Source organism: Callorhinus ursinus, unplaced genomic scaffold, assembly GCF_003265705.2.
Source record: "Callorhinus ursinus isolate GAN/ISIS: 27379988/994484 unplaced genomic scaffold, GSC_fseal_2.0 scaffold24, whole genome shotgun sequence".
NCBI lineage: Eukaryota > Metazoa > Chordata > Mammalia > Carnivora > Otariidae > Callorhinus > Callorhinus ursinus.
The window spans coordinates 6,992,911-7,016,248 of record NW_027397086.1 but is presented as its reverse complement, the minus strand read 5'-3'; the positions used below and the strand labels follow the sequence as shown (position 1 = coordinate 7,016,248).

Sequence of the window (23,338 nt, the reverse complement as noted above, 5' to 3'; positions counted from 1 at the left end):
CAGCTCACCAGGGCCACAGCGTTCCCCAGCTGTGGTCCTAGAAGGGGCTCCTGGAGACCATCCTTTTGTGCAAGTAGATGTGCCCAGCCCCATCCTGGGCTCCCAGCCCAGTAAGGTTCCGGGAGCCAAACAGGGGGGAAGATGACCCCGTAGGAGACAGAGGGGGTAGTAAGGCAGGACGCTGAGCTACTGTCCTTGGCTTCTTTCCTTCTTCAGGCCACAGTGGCCACATCTGTGACCCTTGCTGTCCCTCACCTGCCCCTGCTGGATCCAGAATGGCCTCCTGGTGCTACTGCGTCCTCTACCTCCTGGTACCTGAACCTGGGGGATGGTGGGGGAGGCGGCCATGGGGACTCAAAGCTTCTGGGTTACAGGTGGGCACCTCTGAGGTCATTGCGAAGGTCACATGAGATAAGCTCTTAGCAATAATAGAATAAAAGCATCCACTGGTGCTGCCCCTTTTACATTCACTCATCAGCTTGTTTATTCCTCACACAGTGGGGGTAGGGGGCGGGGGACTGGACAGGCTCAGGGCAGTGAAACGCCCTGCCCAAGATCCACTCTGGGGGCGACTTGAACCCAGATCTGACTCCAGAGCTTGCAGCTTCCAATGCATCCTGCCGGAGCACACAGTAGGTATTCAATAACTGACCTGACCCAGCCCCGACCTGTCCTCTTCTTTCTCAGATGAGGAGTCTCTCTGGGACCCCCTCCAACTCACCAGCTGAATTAAGGAGCTCCTGCGTGACAGGTTGGTATGAGGGCCCCAGAGGGGCTCCCCCTTCCCCCAGCTCAGCCAGCCTGTGGTCCACCTGGTGCACTGCCCTCTAAGGCAAAGGAAGGAGAAAGATGCCATTTAGTTCAACCCCATCGTCCCGGGCCCTGGGCTGAAGGTTTCACTTGTGTCCATCTTATTCTTGCCACCATACAGATGACAAAACAGGCTCGGCAAAGGGACTAGACCTGCCAGGTCACAGAGCATTCAGCCCTGAATGACTCCTAGTTCAATGTCCACGGCCGGCCCCACTCCAAGGGTCACTTGCGCACACACTGCTCTCTCACACTGTCTCTCCTCTGACCCTGCAGCTCCAGTGGGCCCCGGTGAGGTGATGGAGACTACAAATGGGGTGTGCAAGTTTCCAGGGCAGCAGCTGAGCTGGTGGCAGGCTCAAGAGTCCTGTGAGCAGAGGTTTGGCCACCTGGCACTCGCGCCCCCACCTGAGGTCCTTGCTCCACGGCTGCCCAACCCCATCTGGGTGGGCCAAAAAGAAGCCCTTCTTCGGAGACCCCCAAAAAGACGTGAGTGTGGGCCCAGGGCCTGGGACGAGGAGGTAGGGGGCAGAGGCTTTGACGACTTCCAGAGATGGAGCCCACAGTGACAGTCCTCTTGGGTGGAGCCCAGAAGTCCCCGTCGCATCTCCAGTTTCCCTTGTCCTGGACTAAAATATAGGGTTGACCACCTGGGTATGGGCCCTGGAGCCCCCATTTCTTCCTTCCCGAGAGAGGGAGATACCCCCAAAGCCCAGAAGGGGCCCTGCAGCTGCGCCAGTAGGTAGCCAGAGGCTGTGCGCAGCTGGGGACACTGAGGTCCCGGCCCGCGTGTTCCCGCAGGCGCGCTCACCATGGCCGCGCTGGTGTTCGGGGAACGGACTGCGGACAAGGCGGCGAGGCTGCGGACACCCCTGCCCGCCCTAGAGGCGCTGACTGCGTGCGCGCACGTGTAGTGGGACGCCGCCTCGCCCGACACCGCCGTGCTCTTCTCCCTCGCGGCGCCCGCGCTGCCCAACGCGCTGCAGCTGCGCGCCTTCGCCGAGCCGGGAGGCGCCGTGCACGCGGCGCTGGGGGTGCGCGGCCACCGCGCGCCCTTCCTCGCCGCCTTCCGCGCTGACGGCCGCTGGCACCACGTGTGCGGCACGTGGGAGCAGCGCGGCGGGCGCTGGGCGCTGTTTGCCGACGGACGGCGGCGCGTCGGGGCGCGGGGACTGGGCGCGGGCCACCCGGTGCCAGCGGGCGGCATCCTCGTGCTGGGCCAGGATCAGGACTCTGGGCGGCGGCTTCTCGGCGCGCGATGCCTTCAGCGGCAACCTCACCGGCTTCCACTTGTGGGCTCGGGCGCTTGAGCCCCGCGCAGCTGCGCCGGGCCGCCCCCCGGCGGCCTGCTCCTTCGCTGGGACCTGCGCGCCCTGGACGTCACGCCCTCGCTGCTGCCGCCCCTGCGGGGGCGCCTTCTCTGTCCCGGTACGGCCCGCCCCGCCCTCTGGCTGCTAGGCCCCGCCCCACCCTGCGGCTCAACGCCCCGCCCCCTGGCTCCTGTAAGCGGCCTTCTGAGCCCGCGACCCAGCCCACCTTTTGCGAACCTGGCCACGCCCTCCCCAAGCGGGTCGGGCAAGTGCCCGGTCCCAGTAGCCTGAGTAGGTTCACCGCGTAGCCTCCTTGACCGGCCTTGTGCCGGCTACAGCGCCCTTCACCCGGGTTCCCACGTTGCCCCCTAATTCGGGGGCTGTGCGTCCTGGCCCCCTACGGTGTACAGGTGCCTTCAAGGCCCGAACAGGCCGGTGGGTCACAGGGGCTGCTTGGGAGCCAGGTACATCCCTGACACCTGTCCCATCCCTGCTAGTGCCCTCAGAGGAGTGCCCTACATGGAACCCAGGATCCCGTACCGAGGGCTCTTTGCTCTGCCTTCAACCACGGCCCTTCCTCTGCTGCTACCAGACAGGTGAGCCCTGGCAGTGCCCGGGGCCCTGCTGAAGGGGAAGCCGGGTATGGACCAGTGCAGGCCAAGGGGGAGGGAGCTGTTGGTACAAACTGGGAATTCAGAATCTTCTTAAAGTCTCAGGGCCTCCACAGAGCCCAACCCACAGGACAGTGGGGCCAGACAGACCCGGAGGTGAATCCCAGCTGTGTGTCCTTGGGCAAGTGATTTTGCCATTGTATGACTCAGTTTCCCCATCTAGAACACTGTAGGGCTCCAGAAACACAGCTGCCAATATGCTCTTCCTCCCTGGGCAGCAAATGGTGGATGGGGCACCCCTGGGCCGTGTCGCTTGGGACCCAGCCTGGCATCCATCCTCTCCTTTGCAGAGACTTATCAGCGGCTGCAGGATGCCCGGTCATGGCCTGGCCAGGATGTTATCAGCTGAGTCAATGCCTTGGCCAACGCCATTGTGGTGAGCCCCCCTTCCAGGGGGCTGAAGAGTCTGGGGACACTATGGGTCACCTCCCTGCACCTCAGTTTCCTCACCTATAAAGGGGACACCCACCTAACATGTCTTCAGCAATTAAGGTTGTTCATATTCCCTGTTTTGGAGCCCTTGAGAGCTGGGGGCTTGTGATACGTTTGACATGTGCCCACCAAGAAGACCCTAGTGGGGCCCAAGCGGGGCCCCTGGGAGGTCCCTCCTAACAGCCAGACCAGCTGTAAGTGGCTTCTCTGCCCACAGCTCTTCCCGGACCCTCTCTCTGAAGTCCATGGACACCTGTCGCCGGCTGAGGCCTCCAGCTTCCTGGGTATCCTGGAGGGAGTCCTGGCAAAGGAGGCAGCTCCCCTGGGGCCTGCTGCATTGCTGGCCATCCTTCACTTTCTAAAGAGGGTGACAGCCCTCGGGGCCGGGGAGCCAGAGCCCTGAAGAGGGCCCTGGGAGCAGCTAGGCCGGGGCATCGTGTCCGTGGTCAGCCTGGTCCTGGAGGAGCAGTTGGCTGGAGCGTGGCTGTCAGTCAGCAAGGTGAGGCTGGCAGGGCTGGGGGAGGCGGGCCAGGGGGCCTGGGCTCCAGCTCCGTCCTTCCCTCCAGCTCATGTGGCCATGGGCCAGTCAGCACCCATTGCTGCGCTGTAGCTCTCCATCCATGAAAAGAAGCTCCTCTTAAAAAAAAAAAAAAAAAAAAAAGATTTTATTTATTTATTTATTTGAGAGAGAGAGAGCACAAGCAGGGGCAGCAGCAGAGAGAGAGGGAGAAGCAGGCTTCCTGAGCAGTGGGCCTGATGTGGGGCTTGACCTCAGGACTCTGGGATCCTGACCTGAGCTGAAGGCAGACACTTTAACCAACTGAGCCACCCAGGCGCCCCTGAAGCTCCTTTTTGGTCTATTATAGAAGTTGAACTGCCACGCACAACCACTCTTAAATAATAACTTCTGCAGTTGGAAATAAGAGCCACTAATCCATAAGGATCTCCCCCATATCCAAGAATCTGGCGACCCCCTTAAGAGGGAGGTCTTCTATGCTGGGTGTTCAGCCATCTTGTCTTCCCAAACAGCCCAGATGCTCAGGAGAACAGGAGAGCTGCTCTGCAGAGAAGTTGTCCCATTACTGCACGCCCTCGCCCGCCCATGCCTGGGCCTCACCCCCCACATGGCTTCTCTTTTGGAATCTAAAGGTTGAGCACCTTCTGTAGGCCTAGCACTGAGACCAAAGAAGGGGGAGGCACGAACCCCGCTTCAGAGTGTGCCCCGTTGGCCAACAACCAGCCAGTAGGCACAGAGCACTGGGAGGCCTTCGCCTGGGCTAGGCGATGATGTGGCTCAGGAGAGGCTTGGAGAGGTCAGAGGAGGCCCATCGGGCCAGACCTTAACAGCAGCCTGAGGACCCAGGACTTGATCCTGGAGGCCCAGAGGAGCCACCAAGCACCTGCATCAGGGAGGCCACTTCACCGATCGATCGCTGGGAATGCGTTCACCCCAGCGGGCAGAGTTGGGGGGCCGCAGGGTGCGGAGCAGGAGGGAGCTGAGATGAGGCTCCTCCCAGGTGGTCGGCGGCCCCATGGCCCTGGTGGTAAGTGTACAGTGCCTGGCGCCCCTGCTGAGCACCGTGCTGACCCCCGAGCGGCCCCAACTGCACATCCAGCGCCGGCGAGCCGGTGAGCCTGCTTAGCCACCCACCCCACACAGCTGGGCCCTGCGCGGGGCTGAGGCTCAGACGTCTCTTCTCAGCCTCCATCACTTCCATTCTGTTTCCTGCCTTTGCCCGAGCCCTGCCCTCCCTCCAGATGCCCTCTCTCCCTTGACCTCCTAGCAAACTCCTATCTATCCCTCAGAACCTTGCTGGAGCATCAACTCCTCCAGGAAGCCTTGCCTGGTTTTAGCTGTCTCCTGACAGTCAGTTCCTCCTTCCACTGTCACCCCGGCGGCTCGAACACATCTCTTGTTGCATTTGTAGTAATGACCTCATTCCTCCTGAAGCCCCCTGAGTGCCAGGACTATTTGTGAGCCATGTCTGCATCTCAGGCCAGACCTAAGTACACACTCAGTGAGGGTTTGTAGATTGACTGGGGCGCGTATGGTGGAACTTTGGCAAAACCTGTGTCCTTTGGGCGCCAGGTGGTTTCTGGGGGCACATTGATATTCGGTTCCTGGCCCCCAGGGACCTGCCTCTCAGTGATCCCCTGTCCTGGACTTGAAGAAGTCAGACTTACCTTGGGCAAGGTGCTGAGCCTCTCTGAGCTGGATTAGTGGCCTGGAACTGTGGCCGGGAGAGGGGAGGCAGACCCTGCCGATGGGGGCCAGCTGAGCAGAAAGACCTCCCTCCGGAGGTCCAGCCACCCAGCCCCGTCTGATCCCAGGTCTGGAGGTGCAGAGCCTACACCTGAGGGATGCCAGCAAAGAGGGCTATGTGTTCACGATGCCCCACGGGCATCCGGAGGGGCCCGGCCACATCCGCATCCCCGCAGGTGAAGTGAAGCAGCTCCTCGGGAAAGGTGGGTAGGGGGGAGGGGTGGGGAGTGGGTCCCCCTTGGGGTCTGGGTCAGCCCTCGTGTTGCTAACTCTGCTACTTTGAATAGGTCACCTCACCGTTCAGAGCCTGTTTCCTTATCTGTAAGACTCTTCTTTGTACTTGCCTTATGGGTTGTTATGAGGTTAAAAGCACTTGTCACATAGTAGGTGTTCACTGAGTCTCCTCCACTGAACTCCACACATTTCCTCTTGGAAGTGGAAATGGGTGGTGGAGGGAGCCTCCACCCTTGCTGCCCCCCCGGAACCGGAAGGTCAGGACATGGAGCCAAAAGCCTTAGAGCTGTGAGGTTAAGTGCATGAACCATGGCTCGTTGGAATTCCAGTTCTACCACCTATTAACTGTGTGATCTTTGGGAAGGCAGTTAATCTCTATGAGCCTCAGTTTCCCATTCTGTAAGGTGGGCAGAGCAGCTCCCTCGGGGCCAACCCATGGCACTTGCTCAGTCACAGGGTGGGGTCTTGGCCCCCTCCCCTTCAGCCAGGCCTCTCCAGAGTCACCGTGATCCACAGCTGGTTCAGCTCAAGTGTCTTCCAGCACACCCTAGGGGAGCCTGGCCTAGAGCCCCAGGCCTCTGATAGCTCAGAAGAGCCAAGCAAGACGCAGAGGTGAGTGGGCCCCATCCAGTAGACTGCTGAGGGTCTGGATCCCCTCCCCGGAGAAGGCCAGGCCTGCATCCCATCCCAGAGCCCTCATTCTGATAGGGAAATCTGCCTTTAGCAGCCAGGACCAAACCCTTCCCTTCCCCAACACACACAGTCTCTCTGGGCCTGCCAAAGGCATGGCCCTGGAACCTGGCTTGACGACGGTCTGGGGTCCTGGCTTCAGTACTGAGACTGAGTCAGAAGGCACGGCTTACTGAATTTACTAGCAAGTCCCCGCAGCAAAACTGGAACCCATGTGCCCTAATTCCAAGCACAGGCCATTTCCGGATGTTTCTTTGGACACAAAGGGTATCATCTCCCCCTCTCCAGGCTGTCCAGGACCTCTCCCGCACAGCCAGCTGGTACCCTTAAAAGCTCCCTTTCTCCCCGCAGGTTTCTAAGCACCCAGGTGGGCTCAGCCATCATCTCCTCTGAGGTATGGGATGAAACCAGGGAGGTCAGCATGGCCGTGACCTTTCACCTGCAGCACCAGGCCCAGGTATTGGGGGGGGCGGGGCTTCTGGGAACTGCCCACCCCGCTACACTTATCCTGGTTTGATGCCCCCTACCCCAATATTCATTCATTTAAACCAAGATCTAAAAATGTTCAAGAAAAACACCCATTCACAAGCTACCCCATTGTCTTCAAGGGAACGGAGAGAGCAGCAGTTTATTCCACACTCACTTTATGCTGGTGCCTTAACTGAGCAACATTCATGTAATTCTCCAACTGCGCATTCGACGTAGGCAAAAAGTGAGCTTGGCATAGCGGCTGTGATAGGCCCCAGCTTGTAAGCGGCAGAGCTGAGATTTCATTATATGTGTGCGTGACTCGAAACACTGGTGGTTCCCATTGGAACACCCAGGGAGATGTGCAGAGGCCTGCGCGGCAACGTGCTGCTGAGATCTGCCCACCAAGGGGGACTACGCAAAAAGCCACGTGCAGCTATGCACTGGAATAACCCGCGAGGGTTATGCAAGGAACAGGTCTTTTTCTATAACCTGAGGTGGAAAGATCGCCAAGAAATGTTGCTTAATTTCATTACGTGAAATATACAAATTCCTTCCTGCTTTTGAAACATTAGTTTCCGAGAAAGCTAAAGTCAGCTTTGCCCACAACCTCGAGTCCTGGACACATAACACACAACACACGTACACATACCCCACAGTTCACCAGTCTTTGGTATGTCATCCCAAGATTGTAAAAATCAATTTGATTGAAGCAGATAAATTTCCATACACTAAAAGGTCCATTTTAAGTATACAACTTGATGGGTTTTGACCAGCATATACACTAAGGGACCTCTGCCCTAACCAAGGTAAAGACGGTTTCCACCTTCCCAAAGGGCTTCTTTGGGCCCCCATGCCAGGCAGTCTTCCCCCCCTTTCACACCAGGGAATCGCTGATCTGCTTCTTGTGACTGTAGATTCTGTCTTTTCTAGTGTTTCCCATAAATGGAATCATAGTGTATGCTGTGCTCTGGCATCTTTTGTCAGCTGGGGTTTTTGAGAGTCATCCATATTGTTGCCTGTTTCAATAGTTTGCTCCTCTTTAAAAAAAAACAAACAGATTTTATTTATTTATTTGACAGAGGGAGAGACATAGGGAGAGAGGGAACACAAGCAGGGGGAGTGGGAGAGGGAGAAGCAGGCTTCCCACGGAGCAGGGAGCCCATTGTGAGCTCGATCCCAGGACCCTGAGATCATGACCTGAGCTAAAGTCAGACACTTCACCAACTGAGCCACCTAGGTGCCCCAACAATCATCCATTTTAAAAGCAAACAACAGGTTTTCTTTTTGTTCCCAGCACCCAACATAGGATCGGAGACCTAGGAAAAATATTACATGTGAATGAACACACTGGATGATAATTCAGTCAACCCCAGAAATACTACACCCTTGAGAGGCATCATCACAGAGTGGTGGAAGGAGCATGACCAAGTCAGGACCCACCCTCAGCTCTGTGCTGTGTGATCTTGAGCAGATTTATGTCCCTCTCTGAAGCTCAGTTTCCTCATTTGAAATTACATGAATTTATACCTGTCTCCTAGGTTGCTATGAAGATCAGCCACAATAAAGGACATGAAGAACATGACACAGAGTCTCATATTCTAGTGAGGTGACATTTCTGTTAGCCCTTCCAGTCGGGACACATAGCCCAAGTCCTGAGCTCAGGTCGCTTTCCCTGCCTGGACTGGGGCTAGTACCACCGGTTGCTTAATGACAGCTTATAAAATCTATGTTGTTGTCATTGGTTAATTACAAAAGTACTAACATGTTCATTATGACACATCCAAACTGAGACCTAGCCATGGTTAAATTAGCTGTGCATTTAATCCCAGATCTTTTGTGTGAGTGTTCACAATTGTATAGACTGTATATACGTATTTTTTTACATAAATAAGTTCATATTATGCATGATGATGTGCAGCTTTTTTCTCTATTGAGCAATGTATAACGGAGCTCTTTCCCTGCCAGTAGGTAGAGACTTTGTCTGTTCATCTTACCAGGTACAGAGCATCCCAAGAGGGATGTCTTGGTGGTTTAACCACTCCCCAAAGGATGGGCATTTAGCTTGTTCCCAGTATTTCAATATTATACATGATGTTAGCAGCAAGCCTCCCACCCTTCCCTCCCCTCTGCCTCCCCACTGGCCTTTTTTCCCCCACCTCTTCACCCATGACCCACGCTGGGCAACCCCTGGTCCCTCCAACTCAGAGGCCTCAACATCCCCCTGCATCCTCCTGGTCTCTCCCCTCCATACTTGTTCACACACCTGCCCCGTGCCCCCCATACACACTCACACACCTGCTCTGTTCCTGGTTCCTGCCCTCAGGCCTTCCCGCGGAAACTGGTGGAGCCTGTCTGTGCTTTCTGGAACTTCAGTATCACGTGAGTTTCCATTTCCAAGTTCTTTAATTAAGGCAATTTGGTGTTTGTTTTTTTTTAAGCCATCCATTCTGCTTGAGGATGAGGTGAGTTTTTGGTCTCCACTCACCACCTGTCTTGCCTCAGGCCCCTCGCCAGCTCCAGCACAAGCTGGAGCAAGAGAATCTGTTACCCAGGAGGAAGTAAGCTCCCCATCCTGGGAGATATGCAAGCTCACTCTGTGGGGTGCCTAGGAAGAGACCCATCTGTCAAATAGGTGTTAGACTTGATGATACATCCAAGGCCAGGGCCCTTGGGCAAGTGAAGGAGCAGAGGAGGGTTCAGAGCTGAGCCCCAGCTCCCTGCCCTGGATCCTTAGCTGAACATCAATCACTGTCGCTTAGTAATTAATGCAATTAATCTGTTGTAATCACTGGTACTGGCCCCATGGCCCCCTTTCATCCCTGAGAGTGTTAAGTGCATTTTACAGATGGGAAACTGAGGCTTGCCCAAGTTCACAAAGCTGGTTGGAGGCAGAGCAGTGACAGGCCCCAAGCTTTGGAGAGAGACTTTCCCCGGCTTGCCAGCTACCCCCACCCCCACCCCATTTCAAGAGCCCTTCTGTTCCCTGCCCTCCCCCAGCCCGGACACAGGGGGCTCGTGGGCCCCTACTGGCTGTTCTGTGGCCACTGTGTACGAGGACTCGACTGCCTGCTTCTGCAACCACAGCACCAACTTTGCTGTCCTGTTGCAGGTCAGGTATGATGTCCAGGTTGAGTCCCAGGGAGGTAGTGTTGGGAGGGGGCAGTGGGGAGGTGATGTCGGAACCAAGTCTTAAATGATGGACTGTTTCCATCACTCTTGGTGGAACAGAAAGTCATTCGCAGCAGAGGGTCAGTCTGAGCAAAGGCAAGGAGACTAGAAATGGCAGGCAGACTGGATACATTCCAGAACTTCGACGCGTCTGGAGCTCCCGGTGCCAGGCCCAGGAGTGGAAGAAGACGGAGGAACAAGTGCAGGGGTCAGATCCCAGAGCCCAGGATACTCATGCACTGGGCAGGGGACCAACAGGAGCACATTCCGCGGGCGTTGGATTTGCCCCGAGGGCGCCCTCTGGTGCCAGGAGTGAGCTGGAGGGGCAAAGAGCAGCGAGGGGTGTGCAGGGCAGAGTGCAGGGGCCCGGCCTGGGGGGACAGCGGGCAGATGGAGGAGACGGGACTGAGGGGGGAGGAGGTGGTCCGGGACAAAGGCCTGGGCAGCCGGGGGAGGAGGGAGGCATCTCAGGGAGGGCACGGGAGGGTGGCGGGGTGGGGCCGGCCCCGGGGCTGAGGGCGTTGGGGCGGGAGAGGGTTCAGCGGGAGATGAAGAGCCTGCAGAAAAAGCCGTGGCTGAGATGAGGTCAGAACAGGAGACCGAACCAAGGGAGGCCCCTGGGAGGACCCAGCATTTACACCCAGTTCCGGGAGGAGAGCAGGACAGGCATGCTCACCAGAGCTGGCAAGGACTCAGAGGGGTCACTTGCTAAGAGACTGAGTGACACAGGGCCAGAGGCTCAGGAATGCCAGCGTCCCTTGGTGTGTTGGGGAGCACACTAGAGAAACTTGCTCTCAGACACATTCGTCCTGTGAAACCAGAGCGTGGCCATGTTTGCATGTCAGCTCCACCCCCACCCCCACCCCCGCCCCCACCCCGCCCCCCGCAGTGTGTGTGTGGGGAGGTGTCACCTCCCATCCGGTGCTCTCAGGAGCTGTGGAATCAGTGAAACCTGGACGGATCAGGGCCAGGTTAGGGACAGCTAACAGGAGAGGACATGCAAATGATCTCTTACTAAGTGCCTGCTGTATGTAAGCCTGGCCTTGCTGGCTGGTGCTGTTGCTGTCCCTGCTTCACTGCAGACAGGGAGGCTCGGGGAGCCTTGCTGGACCGGGATAGGGTGAGGCCTGGTCTGCTCAGGTCAGGGCGGTGACGAGGTTACTGTCCTCTGGGGTCTTCGGCCCTCCCGCAGAGGAGCACCGAGGAGGAGTCACTGCTGAGGAACGCTCTCGTTTGTGGGTTGCGGTGTGTCCTTCTGCGCCCTGGTCACCACCTTCTTGCTCTTCCTGGCAGCCGGGTGAGACGAGCTCGGGTGTGTCCATCCTTGTCCCAGAGGACCCTGGTCCAGGGTCTCCCTTAGGGCTGTGGGCCCCCTGTGGAGCTGCTGTCTCTGTCTTCATTAGCTCACCCAGGGGACCCGAGCAGGCAGAGGCTGATAGCGGGTGGGGGCTGGTGCTGGTGCCCTTGTTGACAGACTCCTGCCTTTCCAGGGCCCCCAAGTCAGAGCGAGCTACGGTCCGCAAGAACCTCACCTTCTCCCTGGCCTCTGCCGAGGGCTTCCTCATGGCCAGCGAGTGGGCAAAGGCCAACAAGGTGGGCACCCAGCAGGTGTGCTTGTGAGCTTAGGGGGGACCAGCCTTTTCTGGGTTGCCCCCCACATCTTCACTTGGCTCCATTTCCTGGGGGGAGCATAGCCCAGAGATGGAAAAAGGCCCAGAATGGTGAAGGTGGGCCCAGGGCACTGCTCAGAGACCCTCCCCACTGATACCTCCTTGGGTTGGTAATGCCAGGCACGGGCATGGGGCCCAGAGCAGGGCTGCGCCCACAGCTGGACTTGGTGGGGCTCGGCCACCCTCCCACCCACAGGTGGCATGTGTGGCCGTCACAGCTGTAATGCACCTCCTCTTTTTGGTCGCATTCTCCCGGATGTTGGTGGAGGGCCTCCTGCTGTGGAGCAAGGTGGTGGTCGTGCGCATGCGCCCGGGCCCGGGGATGACGCTCTACTACGCCAGAGGCGGGGGTGAGGCCCCTCGGCTCCCTGCTCCCGCTCTGTTCTCAACTCTGCCTCGTGTGGCCTCTTGCTGTTCAGCACCGCCCGATCCCCATCTCCACCAGGCACCCAGCACCCATCTCTGACACAAGTGCAAGTTGCTCTCAGCTGTCACCCCCCAGCGTTGCCCAGCCCCAGCCCCTCTTCATCATCGTCCACTCGAACCACGTCAACTCCTGACTGCTAGCGCCGCCTCCCCGATCCGTGGCCCGCCGACCCGCATGCCGGTCACCACCCTCCATCTCCGCTGATTCCCATCCCTAAGCTCTCAGCTCCGTCCCAGATGTTCCGCTCCCCAGCCCCTCGGGGCTCCGAGGCTGCCCCCGGAGGATCGGGCCCACCCAGCCCCCTGCCCAGATCTCCCCATGCCCACCAGGGCGCCTGCTGCCGTGGGACAGCTGTGGGCTGCTGCTTTGGGGTAGGGCCAGGTCCAGGAGAGGACAGGCTGCGAGCTGTGGTCCCAAGGGCACTCATTCTTCTCCTAGGTGTGCCTGTGGCCGTTGTGGCCGTCACCCTGGCCATGTCCCCCCATGACTACGTGGCCGCCGGGCACTGCTGGCTCAGTGTGCACACAGACGCCATCTGGGCCTTTGTGGGCCCTGTGCTCTTCGTGCTGACTGTGAGTGGGGAGGCCTGGGGGCCTGGTAGGGCGGGTCACGCTGGGGAAGGGGGAGGCCCTTTCACCTGCTGACACCCGGTCTCCAGGCCAACACTTGCATCCTGGTCCGCATGGTCATGGTCACTGTGGCCAGCGCCCGCCGCCGTGCCTGCGTGCTGAGCCCACAGCCCTGCCTGCAGGAGCAGGTCAGGATCCAGACATGGTGAGGCCTGGAAGTGGGGGGAGCGGATGGGAGGCTCATCAGATGGGAACCTGTGTGAGTCCGTGGCAGCAGGCTGTGGACCTGCAGCCATGTGTGTTCGTGGGTGCAAAGCTATCCCTGAGCATAAGTGTGCACACGCGTCCCTGCTCGTGTGTGCACACACGCTCATGTGTGGACGTGGGTGAGCATGTGCCCACGCGTGTCACCTTGCGGGATGGTAATCAGTCCTAAGTGTCGACGAGTGGGAGGCCATATAGACGCGAGCCGCTTTCCTGGGAGCTCGCCATCTACTGATGGCACGGATGGCCGGGTAGGGACAAGGTAGGGGAGACCCCCAGATCAGGCGGACCCCAGAAGTTCAGGTTCAGAGTAAGGATTTAGTTTCCCACCCCTGCAAGAACTCCCCTCACTCTCCAGGGCCATGTCCTGCTGAAAGGAGGATCCCCCTACCCTTGCTTTCCCCACCCCATCTTCTGCCAAGGGCAGGGCAGCCCAAGCCAGTGGGTCCCCAAAAAGCCAGGGAGCCCCAGGGGTCCCTAAGAAGGGAAGACTGTGGACTCCAGGCCCGCTGGATCCACTGCCTACTCCTTAGCCCTCCCTCTGGACAGCTGCGACACCCTTCCTCTGAGCCAGGACTGGGACTGGGACCCCGTCTCCCCAGTGCCAACCACTTCTGGGTTTGAGAAGGGACAGCCAAGTTCAGCTGAAGATTCCAGCTACACCTAAGTCCTGAGCAGTGGTCCCTGGTCTGCCCCTCCGACCCCTCCCACGTGCTGCCCTACCCAGCAGCCTGCAGGGGCTCCCAGGCCGCCCCGGCCTCCCTCAGCCCTGCCTGCTCTCCCGCAGGGCCACGGTGGAGCCGGTGCTGGTCCTGCTGCCCGTCCTGGGCCTGACCTGGCTGGTCGGCGTGCTGGTGCACCTCAGCCCGGCCTGGGCCTGCGCCGCCGTGGGCCTCAATTCCTTTCAGGTACTTCCAGGCGGCTCTGACATGCCGTGGAGCTCAGAGGGAGTGACTGGTTTGTCAGGAGACGGGAAAAGGAGTGTCCTCTCTGTCGCGGGAGTCACCAACAGTGACCAGGGGACGTTGTCAAGAGGCAGGAGGGTGAGGGCAAGAGTGGGAACCAAGCCTCGAATCAAAGAAGCAGCACGTCAGGGAGGATTTTGTGCCCACAGTTTACGGTCGAGGGAGCTGAGGTCCAGACACTCAGGGGTGTGGCAGAGGTTCCGGGCTCCGGGCTGGTGCTAGAGCTACTTGAGGCCTCGGACACCCGCGACGTGTCCCCTCGGGCGCAGTGGGCGGCCCGCTGTGGGGCAGCGGTAGCCGCTGCACTGGTGAGGGCAGCAGTGAGGGAGGGCTTGGTCCGGAGGACGACGCTCAGCCCACATAAATGAGGCAGTCACCGTGGCGCTGCAGCGGGCCTCCCACGGGCCTGTTGGGGCCTGCGTCCGGGAGCCACGGAGAGGCGTCAGGCCCCCGTGCCCAGGGGGTTTGCGGTCCCGTGGGGGACCCAGACAGAGACACAGACAGGCACACCCCAGGGGCCTGAGTTCTGGGAGGGAGGTGGGTCCTCTCCGCCCCTGCCCTTCCCCTCAGCCTCCCTTGCGCCCCCAGCACCTCTTCCTGCTGTCCGCCCCTACTCCTCCCAGCTCCTGTCAGGGCTGAGAAAGGGAGTGGCTCAGGGGTGGACAAAGAAAGCTCGGGAAACGAGGTACAAATTCTGTCCGGGGTCCACGTGTCCCAGGGCTCCTCCTGGGGACCTTCCCGCCTCTCCTGGGATGAAGGGGCCAGTCATTCATCCATCCTCGTGATATGTGTCGAATGCCTAGGAGGTGCCAGGCACCAGGCACTGTTCCAGGCAGGGGCTACAGAGCAGGAACAGAGGCTGCAAAATGCCGTGTTCTTGTGGAGCTGACCATGGCCAAGGCCAGGTGTGAAGTGCTGGGGGGGGGGAGGGCGGCAGGGAGTGAGGAAGGGTGCCGAGGGTGGTGACTACCAGGTCCCGGTCCACGTCACCTTCTCGCCCTGGGCCGTGGGGACGCGCCACTCTCAGCCAGGCGTGGGAGTGGAGAGAGGAAAGAAGGGGCCACTGCCGGGGGAGCATGGTGGCCATGCCCAGAGAGGGGCCCAGAAAAAGAAGAAAAACGGGGCTTCCAGTACTCCCAAAGAAGCACGGCTCCCAGAGACCCGTGTGGGCCTGAGCAGGGGGGGGGGGGGGGGGCAGAAGGCAGCGCCGCACCCCTTCCCGGACACACAGCAGCCCTTCCTCAAGCCCCACGCTTCCAGAGCATCCTGGGTTCAAATGTGGGCCCTGCCAGGTTAGGCTGCGACCCTGCCTGGGGTGCCCCCACCCCCCTGCAGGGGTGGCCTGGGCAGCAGCAGGCCATTGCCATGGTGACCGCTGCGGTCATCCCTGTGGCGGCCCTCCGGTGGGCAGCGCTGCGGCCGCAGAGCCAGTGCCACCTCTCCCCCTCCCTCCGACCCCCTCCCCATCCTCTCTGCTCCCCTTGTCTCGCTTCTTGATCTCTTCTCTGAATTTTCTCTGCGGTTCCTCCTCTGTCCCCTCCTCCTCTGTCATGGCCCTCCCTCTGTATCTCCCTTTCTGTTGACCCCTGACCGCCCCCCCCAGCTTTTGTCCTTGAGCGTGACCCCTCTCCCCCTCCTAGTCAGCCGCAGACCTTCCTTGCCCAGGTCTCCTGGTGAAGGAGGGAAGAGGCTGCCTTGTGGGGTCAGATGGCGCGTGACCTGGGCCCGCCCCGATGTTCCCGGGACCATCTCCACACAGGTCCCCCAGTCAGGCTGCCTTCTCTGGGTCCCTCCCCACGCCTGGCCTTTCCTCTCCTCTGTCTTCCCTCCACCTGCCGTCCCTCCCTGTCTTCCTCACCCCGCTCGCCTCCAGGTGTCCCTCTGCCACTGTGTCTGGGGCATCAGCTGGGCAGGACCTGCCCTCAGGACCGCCGTCCTTCCCTGGAGCCGGCCTGGGGCAGGGGGACTGAACTCGGCCGGGCTTCAGCCACTCTTCAGGGCTGATGTGTCTCCCTGTGGCCCCTGGGTGGGGTTTTGTGACAGGAGAACTGAGCTGCACTTCTAACCAGCTCTGGTTCCCTGGGCCGAGTCCTGTCGGGAGGCCCAGACGAGTTGAAACAAGCCTCAGCTTCCACATCTCTATATAGGGGATCTTACTTTCCACCTCATGGGATCCTTGTGGGGTTCAACTGAGGTGACATTTGCAAAGGGCACGGCACCCCACGTGGCACCCACCAGGAGCACCGTGAGCAGGCGCGGATTTGTTTCCTTCGGGCTCTGGGGGCCCACGCTGGGCCACGTACTGGAGCGAGCCTGCTAGTGCGCAGGGTCCCAGAACTGAGCCGCACACCCAGAGCATGGCACGAGGGAGGCCGGGAGGCTGAGGGAACGTGGGGGCAGGCTGCGGACGGAGGAGCCACTCGTGGGGAGGCAGAAGGGGTGCTTCCTAGAGGAAGTGATTGTCGGCCAATACCCAAACTCCATGAGAGAGAGGAGTGTTTTAGGTCAGGGGAGCATGGCAGGATCCAACGGACACATGAAGTGGGGACACGTGAGCCAGTGAAGAATGGGACGAGGGCAGGCGTTGGGGCCAGAGCAGGTCCCCAGAGCTGTTGTAAGGAGCTCAGATGTGATCCCAGGGGGGTGCCAGGGAGCCTCGGAGAGTGCTAGGCAGGTAGGTGCTGGTGGGGTTGGGGTGGAGTTTGAAAAGCTGCCTTTGTTCGGGTGGGAGGAGCCAGTAAAAGGCTGCAGAGGGGAGACAGGCTGGCTGGGGGGAGGGGAGGCCTGGGGGGCACCAGGGCCTGTCTTAGGGTGGAGGGTGGTATCAACCCAGTTGGGGCCTAAGAACCAGGGGGAGCAGTCAGGCTCTGAGGCTGAAGCTAGAAGGCCTCAAGGAGGCCCCCTGGCCACCGAACTGTGTCCTCCAGTCTGAGCCTCAGGGCAGGGGCTATTGCCTGTCCAGGTGGAATCTGAGGAAGGCCTAGGCTCCAAATTCCACCTGCTGGGTCACACTTTGGCCTGGGACTCATTGCTCTGTCCCCTGCCCCAGGCCCCACGGTCCCTCTCCATCAAACAGGAAGAATGAATCCACGCCGCCCCAGCATGGAGCTGCTATGAGGGTTGTCACCCCAAGTGTGATGATGGTACTTTGTGAGTGGCCAGGCCCTCTTGGTCCTCACGTGTGTGGGCAGGAAGAGCCAGCTACGACCCAGCCACCATGCTGAGTCCTTCACACACAGCAGGAGCTGAGTCCGGGCTTCCGCCTTCCAGGTGAAGAGACAGAGGGTCAGAGAGACACTCGGCTAGAGGCACGAATCAGCATGCATTCACACGTCTGCTGTCCCAGGACTTGATTTAGCCTCGATTTTAGGAAGGTGTCCCCCCCGCCACCACCACCCACTCTTGCAGCCATAATGAGGCTGTGAGGATGGGGCAGGTTGGGGTGGGGGATGCAGAGGGACAAGAAGGCAGGGAGGCTGTCTGGTGGCCAGAGGCTGAAGGCACGGGGTCGAGTGGCGCAAGGCCCCTTCTGGTTCTCTCTGCCATAGAATGTCACAGATGTCCCCTCCCAAGTGCAGGAGAGGGGCAGGGCAGGATTCGTGTTCATCAGCCTGTGTCTCTCAATGTCTCTGGGTATCTCTGGGTGTGTCTCTGTTGTGGCCTCAGGGCCAAGGTGGGGGTGACACCCACCCACATGCTGGGTCCATCCCCAGGGGCCGTACATCTTCCTGGTCTAAGCTGCCTACAACGGGGAGGTGAGTTGGGGACACCGGCTCCTGGGGGGTGGGGTGGGCAGGGCTAACTCGCAGGGCACCCATGGCTGGGGGCCAAGGGGAGGGTCCTAGGCCTGACCCTGATGCCCAATCCCCAGGTCCGGAGCGCCCTGCAGAGGATGATGGAGAAAAAGACAACAGAGGCCCTCACGGTGGGTGCGGGCAGGTGGGGGTCCTGGGGCGGGAGGTCCCACTCACCACCAGGATTCCAGTGCCCACACCACTTCCTTTCAGGCCTGCTCCAGCCCCATGGGCCCAGGGTCCCACCCGAGGTTCCTGGGTCCCTGGGAGGTGGCTCAAGACAACCCTGTAGCTTTGGTTCCAGCCCGAAGACATTTGGCTGTTAGAGGTAAGGCCACACCAGCCCCCACTCTGGGTACTACCCAGAGCCTCAGTTTCCCCAGTGCTCAGGTAAAGCTGGGAAGGCGACGGCAGATCCTATTAGCCCATCTGAAAGACAAAGAGACTGAGGCCCAGGGAATTCTGCAAGCATGGGGCCTGGGCGAGGGCTTAGAAATGGCTTATTTTTTTCCACCACCACCAGGGAACAGGGCCCCCAGCTGCGCAGCCCCGAGGCTGGGCTTGCCCAGGGTCACCTCCCTTGGGTCTCCATGCAAAGGGGATTTGGGGGTTCCCAAAGCCAGGTGAGTAGATGAGGTTTGGGGCCCTGAGACAGAGCATGGGCTAAATGACTTCAAGGCCAGTCCAGGAGTTTTAGTCCCAGCTCCTGGTTCACCTGCTGTGTGCCCTTGGGCATGGTACCATCCCTCTCTGGGCCTTAGTTCCTTCATCATTAATCTGTGGAATAAACCTTTGAGTGGATCCTTAGGGTCTTTGACAACGAGGTCCTGTCCAGGGCGGGAGAGCAGAGAGAGAGCTTCCTGCCTCAGCCTCCGAAAAGTTCACCTACTCCAGTGTTTTTCTCCTGTAGGGACCCGCAGCCCCAGAATTCCCACAACTTTCTCCTCCACTGCAGAACCCGAGAGACCGGTGAGGCTGGGACAGGGGTGGCAGGGTCTTGCCAGGGGGCTAGCAAGTATGTCCTGCAGGGTGGGGGAAACCACAGGGACTAGGGGAGGGTTGGGGTAGGGGGGCTTCCTCTGGGGATCCAAGGGGCCCCATTCCTCAGTTACCAGGTGGTAGGGCACTGGGAACCGCCCGGAGATGCTGACTACACATGGGCAAAACCTGAATGCCAAGGCCGCTGGGGGCGGAGGAGTCATCACCAAGGTCTCCCAGGGTCCCCAGGGCAAGGGGGAGTGGAAGGAGTGGGGGACCCCTGCCCTGACGACCTCCTCTGTCCTCAGGCTGTGGAGCTGACAGCATTCAAGGCGTCAGGTACAGCTCGCACCCCAGCGGGTTCCCCTTTTCCCCTTGGCACCTGGACCCCCACCCTCAGCCCCACTGCACCAGGATGGAAGTGATCTGAGAAGCGAGCGCACCTGACCTCCCACCACTTGCAGGGCCCTTCCTCTTGCTCTGCTCCTTGTCGGTGCCGAAAGTCCCCCATTAGCACACTGGGGGCCTGTCAGGGAAGCGCAGTGCTCTTTGGGAGAGGCACACTCCAGATTTGGGACTCCTTCCCGGAGCCGGTGCTGCGGGAGGGGCAGTGAGCTAGGAGCCTGCCTTCCTCTGGGCACCCACTCCGTCTGGCCCCCCAGGCCCAGCCTCCTGGCCGCACCCCTCCCAGAGCCCCTATCCTGATGCCTCGTGGGCTGAAAGGACTTCCAAACCTGGTGAGAAGCAAGTGCTTCCCTCGCAGGCTCAGTTCCCCCAACTGGAGGGCTGATGGGGGCCTGTGGGCAGCGGGGCAAGGCTAGGGCCACCCCAGGCCCTGCTCAGGGCGAGGACTGAGTCTGGGGAGCTCAGCCTGGCCCGAGGGGAAGCCTAGGGGCCTCTGGCCACTGTCAGCCTCTCTCAGCCTGAGTACCCCAGTCTTAGAACACAGCTGACTGTAGGAGGGGCTGCCAGGCACTGCCCGGCCTCGAACCAGGGGATCCTTCCCAGCATGGGCAGGAGGCCTGTTTGTGCGGCTCTTAACTGGGGCTGGGCTCTGGGCTAAAGCCCTGCGTCGGCTGACTCCTTTCATCTGGGGACCTGGGGAAACTATCCACCCATCGTGCAGATGGGGAAAGTGAGGCACCGGGGCAGTCACATAGGTGTAAACGGAGGCACATTCGAAACCCAAGTCTGTAGGACCCTAGGCTCCGGCGGGCCTCCTCCCCTGCCTGGTGTCCCAGTCCCAGGGAGCCTCAGCTCCCCCTTCTGCAACGTGGGCAGGGGGCGCCCCCTGCAGGCCAGCGCGCGGCGGGCCTGCCCCGGGGCCCCCAGCCGCCCGCACCCCCGCACCCCCGCCCCTCCCCCCACCCCCGCAGGCGCGGCGCCGGTGGGAACAGGAGCGGCAGCGGCGCCTCTGCGCTCAAGTGACAGCGCCTTTGTCTCTGCTGAATGGGTGCGTTGCTAAGGCCGCTCGTAGCAACGGAGCCGCTTCCACCTCGGCCCCGCGGCCGGCCCCACCCTCCGGACCCCCAACCTGCCTCGCCCTCCCTCCGGACGCCCTAGCCCCCCTCCCCCTCCGCAGCCCGCGACCTTCTCAGGGGTCCCTCACGAGGCAGCCACCGCCCTTCCCGAAAGCCTCCGGGCATCAGGTGTTCGAGAGAAACTGAGGCTCAGAGAGGGGATGGGGGAGACCTCCCAGGGCCTCCCCCCACCGCCGGGGCCAGAATTCCGCCCCCCCCCCCCCCCCCCGGCCAGGGCTTCCCCCAGCCTCAGTTCCCAGTCCCCTCCAGGGGCCCCCACCACAATTCTCCGCCAGCTTAGCCCGGCACCTTCCTCCCAGGTTTCTAGAGAGAGTGCGAGCGGACGGACCTTCCCCCAGGCTCTGCGTGGGGGCCTCTGAAAGGCCCCGGCGGGGACCCCTGCGGGACAGACAGCAGCCTCTGCCTCAGCCTTGCCCTGCTTCCAGTAGGACCCCTGCCCTGGTGCGGTGCCAACGCTGCTGCGCCCCCCAGCTCAGCCCCCGAACTTTGTCCAAGATTGTCCCCCCCACACCCTGCCCGCCTGCCTGGAAGTTCTGACAGCCCCGTGGTAGCTCTCGTAATAAATAGTACTACTGTGACCTGTTCCTCCCTGGGGGTCACCCTGGCCTGGGGAGTCCCTGGGGGGAGGATGGGACAAGGGAAGTGGCCACTTTGTCTTTGGGACTCAAGACAACCCCAGTTTCATCAACAGGGTAGGTGCAGCCAACACTTCTTAGCACCTACTGGGTACCTGGCTGGTACTGAGCCCTTGATTGCCTTAGAGCTGTGGGTCCTCACCTCAGCCCCGTGCCCACCGTCGCCCCTGTTGTACAGAGGAAGGAACAGGCTCAGAGACGGTCTCCCCACCTTGGGGCCAAGGGGTGGCAGTCACGGTGAGGTGGAGTCACACAGAAAAGACTGCTCAGAGAAGGCATCAGGGCAGGTGGGACTGGCTCCAGGTACAATGGCTCATGCTGCGGGGAGACCCCAGCTCAGACTCTGGCTACGGGACCAGGTCCGGCCACCACTGACTCTGTGGCAGGGGGCAAGACTCTTCTGTGAGTCCGGGTCCCTTCTTAGGCAGAGCTGGCAGCGGTGGTGATGTGTTAGGGCACCAGGGTGGGCCCTGAGGTGGAAGCCAGGCGCAGGAGGGGCCCAGGGACTGCTAACACTGTCCTGCTGACCTCAGGCTGGCCCAGAGGCTGCCGGAGCCAGAGGATGTGGCACAGCCGGGGAGCATCCGAGCAGCCTCCCTGGAGGAGGCGCACGTGAGTGGAGGCGGGGCAGGGTTACATGAGAAGCCCTGAGACCCAGCCAGGGACAAGTTGCACCCAGTTCTCCCCACAGCCTTATGTGTCGCTTCCACCCTGGGCCCCACCTGGCTTGTCTGGGACAAAATCCATAGAGGGGTTGACCCATCAGGCAAGGACAGGGGGCCGGGTATTTCATTCTGGGGATGGGGGCTGTCGAACCTTCTGAAGCCCCTCATCTGCAGAACGGGGGCCATCAGGCCCCACCCCACAGGCGACAAGAGGGGTAAGTGCAGTCTTGTGTGCTAGTCCCTGGGCCCAGCACACAGTAGGAATGTCGGCTGTCTTCAGAGAAGGATGTGCAGGGGACTGGGGGCGCACAGAGCCCGCCGTGTAGAGGAGGTGATGTATAGGGCTTTGAAGACCCCCCAGCAGAGACGGAGGCCGGCAGGTTTGGGCAGTGGGGGAGGCAGCAGCGGTCCGCCTGCTCTGGGAAGGCCCAGCAGTGCCGTAGGGAGGAGTGCCAGGCTGGGGACCACCGCTGAGGTTCCAGAGAACAAGGCACTCAGCCTGGCTGTCTGCTGCCACGGAGCCGGAGGAGGGGCGCCGCGACACGGGGAAGCAGGAAGGTGGCTCTGAATTGGGCGGCCACTTGGTCTCTACTGCCTGCATTTGCAGTGCCCTCTGACTCCTTCCCCTCACCTCCAGGGGAGGCCTGCCTCCCCGCTGACTAATCATGTGGTCATGTGGACTGGCGGGCCGGCGGCGGGGGAGGTCCCGGAGTGGCCCCCAAGGAGTCCTTTCCGGTCTCCCCTCCTCTTACTCCATACCCTTCCTCCCACCACCACCCCCTTTACTCTCCAGCCCAGACAACTTCGCTTAGGTCCCCAGCCACCTGCCCACACTGCCCCCAACTCTTGTCTTAGCTGGCAAACCCCCGGACATCCTTTAAAACCCAGCTTGGGTGACACCTGTGCCGAGAAGACTTCCTGCCGCCCCAGGGGCAGAATCAATCCCTTCCTCCTCTTCGCTGGCTCTTATGTGAGGGATCACACAGGATTAGGAAATGACTGAGAGGCCTCCTGCAAGACTGGAAGCTCCCCAGAGGCAGGAACCTGAGCATCTGCTTCACTTCTGAAGGTGCCAGGCGGGAGAAGGACACTTCTTCTTTGCATAAAAGCCACTGCCAGGCTGTGTGCCTGGGGTAGGGGGGGCATCTTTTTTCTGTCGTGCACAGAGGCATGAAGTGGTCCGCGAGCGGCCCCAGGGGTGAACTAGTCAGGTCGGTCGGGATGATGGAGGTTGGCGTGATGGCTCTGCCCCTTCTTGATGTGGGACCTTGGACAGGCCACTTGACCCCTCCGGACCTCGGTTTCCTCATCTGTAATCTGGAGCTGCCACCTACCGAACTGGCTTTGGGGAGCAGATGGGACAACAAAACGAGACAAAGCCGGTGAAGCCCTGGAGGACATCTAGAGCAGAGGCAGCTCGCCTCAGAAAGCAGCTGTGCTCACTGCTGCCTCCCAGCGGGGGAGGCAAGAGAATCAGGGAAGACGGGCCAGTCCCGGGGCCACCAGGCGGACCGAGAGGAAAGGGCCAGTGCTCCCAAGTCAGGAGGACCCGGGTTTGAATCTGCCCCTGCAGATCCCTGACTGAGGGGCACCTGCCAAGTGCCTCTCCTGGGTCCTAAGCCCTGCCTGACTGGGCTACCGTAGGGACAGGGCCATGAGGGACCGCACACAGTAGGTGCTCATGAAATCACTGCTCCCTTCTGCCCAAGATGGCGGTTGAGATGCATGGCCAGGGTGGAACTCCGGCTGAGGCCCCGGAAGACACAAGCATCTCCCAGGCC

The 23,338-nt window shown here is 60.6% G+C and overlaps 1 protein-coding gene across 1 annotated transcript in view; it reads left to right on the top strand.

Moving 5' to 3' along the window:
- The first annotated feature begins 275 nt into the window (after window positions 1-275).
- Window positions 276-23,338, top strand: part of ADGRD2 (adhesion G protein-coupled receptor D2) — a 24,433-nt gene continuing 1,370 nt past the window's right edge. Inside the window, 27 exon segments of the mRNA XM_073876746.1 lie at window positions 276-311; window positions 688-751; window positions 1,087-1,299; window positions 1,612-2,041; window positions 2,043-2,122; window positions 2,125-2,238; window positions 2,618-2,716; window positions 3,082-3,167; window positions 3,441-3,722; window positions 4,741-4,852; window positions 5,555-5,689; window positions 6,209-6,332; window positions 6,762-6,867; window positions 9,205-9,260; window positions 9,879-10,008; window positions 11,242-11,271; window positions 11,273-11,346; window positions 11,540-11,642; window positions 11,916-12,069; window positions 12,585-12,718; window positions 12,805-12,920; window positions 13,767-13,887; window positions 17,658-17,699; window positions 17,816-17,860; window positions 18,649-18,707; window positions 20,014-20,169; window positions 21,426-21,504. Coding sequence (XP_073732847.1) covers window positions 276-311; window positions 688-751; window positions 1,087-1,299; window positions 1,612-2,041; window positions 2,043-2,122; window positions 2,125-2,238; window positions 2,618-2,716; window positions 3,082-3,167; window positions 3,441-3,722; window positions 4,741-4,852; window positions 5,555-5,689; window positions 6,209-6,332; window positions 6,762-6,867; window positions 9,205-9,260; window positions 9,879-10,008; window positions 11,242-11,271; window positions 11,273-11,346; window positions 11,540-11,642; window positions 11,916-12,069; window positions 12,585-12,718; window positions 12,805-12,920; window positions 13,767-13,887; window positions 17,658-17,699; window positions 17,816-17,860; window positions 18,649-18,707; window positions 20,014-20,169; window positions 21,426-21,504 — 3,180 coding nt within the window.